The sequence below is a fragment of the Aegilops tauschii genome, chromosome 5 (genome assembly GCF_002575655.3).
Source record: "Aegilops tauschii subsp. strangulata cultivar AL8/78 chromosome 5, Aet v6.0, whole genome shotgun sequence".
NCBI classification, from domain to species: Eukaryota; Viridiplantae; Streptophyta; class Magnoliopsida; order Poales; family Poaceae; genus Aegilops; species Aegilops tauschii.
In genome coordinates, this window is record NC_053039.3 from 506,770,741 (window position 1) to 506,772,606 (window position 1,866).

At 58.9% G+C, this 1,866-nt stretch overlaps 1 protein-coding gene across 1 annotated transcript; it reads left to right on the forward strand.

The window, feature by feature from the left end:
* Positions 1-314: 314 nt before the first annotated feature.
* LOC109765343 (strigolactones hydrolase CXE15) lies at positions 315-1,566 on the forward strand. The gene has a single exon (XM_020324138.2). The coding sequence runs from the start codon at positions 436-438 to the stop codon at positions 1,438-1,440; it is 1,005 nt and encodes a 334-aa protein (XP_020179727.1). The 5' UTR covers positions 315-435; the 3' UTR covers positions 1,441-1,566.
* Positions 1,567-1,866: the final 300 nt, after the last annotated feature.

The window sequence follows — 1,866 nt, forward strand, 5'->3', positions numbered from 1 at the left end:
GCACGGGCATTTTACTAGTAACTTTAATAATTGAACTAGCAAGCGCTCTCTTTTTTTTGAAAAAACCAGCATGTTCTTACTCATTTCTTTTCACCTCACTCGGTTGAATCAAAACATCAGTTCTTGACACGAAATCGCCGTTTTCTAAAAGGCACGTGGATAATTTCGGCAGCGGAAACAGAGACGAAATCAGCAGGAAGCCAAGAGAGACCGGCTAACTGACGCTGGATCCGTGCTCATCAAGTTTCTAGAAAAATATATCATGCTCAATTAGCTCACTCCGTTGGTATATAAAAATGGCGACGCAGCAAAGATGTCTCCCATTCCAAGCTGCCTACCACACACACACTAGCTGCGAGCAGTACCATCACTGGCCAAAACGTGACCCCGCTCCAGTCAACTTCCTCGTCGCCACCACACGACCGCACCTCTCCCATGGCGTCCTCCTCGCCGCCGCACGTCGTGGAGGACGTGCCCCCGTTCCTGCAGCTCCTCAGCGACGGCACGGTGATCCGCTTCACGGACGGCTACCCGCTCCCGATCCCGTCGCCGCCGCCCGGCCAGCCCGTCGTCGACTGGAAGGACGTCGTGTATGACGCCAGCCACGGCCTCAAGCTCCGCATCTACAGGCCGGCGGCGGCCTCCTCCTCCGGGAACAAGCTCCCGGTGATCGTCTACTTCCACGGCGGCGGGTACAGCATCGGCAGCTTCGACATGCCCAACTTCCACGCGTGCTGCGTCCGCCTCGCCGGCGAGCTCCCGGCTGTGGTGCTCTCTGCAGACTACCGCCTCGCCCCCGAGCACCGGTTCCCCGCGGGCCTCGACGACGCGGCGAACGTTGTGTCCTGGGTGCGCGGCCAGGCAGCGGCTGTTGGAGACAACGCCGACCCATGGCTCTCGGAGACGGCGGACTTCGACCGGGTGTTCGTCGCCGGGGACTCGGCCGGCGGGGGCGTCGTCCACCACACGGCCGTCCGCCTCGCGTCGGGCCGGCTCGGCCCCCTCGAGCCCGTTCGCGTCGCCGGGTGCGCGATGCTCTGCCCGATGTTCGGCGGGGAGGAGAGGACGGCGTCGGAGGCGGAGTTCCCGCCGGGCCCGTTCCTGTCGCTGCCGGCGGTCGACCAGGCGTGGCGCCTGGTGCTGCCGCCTGGGTCCACGAGGGACCACCCGCTGGCCAACCCGTTCGGCCCGGACAGCCCGGCCCTTGACGGCGTCGCGCTGCCTCCGATGCTCGTGGTGGCCGCCGCGCACGACCTGCTGCGCGACCGCGCCGCGGACTATGCCGCGAGGCTCAAGGCCATGGGGAAGCCGGTGGAGCTCGTGGAGTTCGAGGGGCAGCACCACGGGTTCTTCGCCGTCGAGCCGTACGGCGACGCCGGCAGTGAGGTGGTCCGGCTCGTCAAACGGTTTGTCTACGGTAACGGCGGCGCCTCCGACTAAATTGGAGATCGAGCAAAGCAGTTCAGTTTGTATCGCTGCTTTGTGAAGGGCGAGTGGAGTAACATTTTGTTTTGGACACTCGTATGTCATACTCCTCAAAATACAAAGATGCCAAAAACTTAGACATATTCTTTTTTCTCTTCTCAACATATGCATCCGATTTGAATGTATTGCCAATTTATAAGGATTTCGCTACAAATCAAATGTCAGATTTTTTAGCATTGAAAAAATCATACTACATTCAAGATGACAAATTATGTTGCCGAGAGCGGTTTTCTTTAACAAACATGGCAAATCCGTTCTTTTTTCTAGGATCCAACACTATTAAAAAGAAAAGGCAAACTTTCTAGGATCCAAGGTGACGGGTTTTTCGTGGCCAGGGTGGTCAGGAGCGGGGCTTGCGAGCGGTCCGGACTCACGCAAACC

Excerpts from the sequence above, each read along its gene's own strand:
- LOC109765343 (XM_020324138.2), top strand. The coding sequence starts at position 436 with ATGGCGTCCTCCTCGCCGCCGCACGTCGTGGAGGACGTGCCCCCGTTC.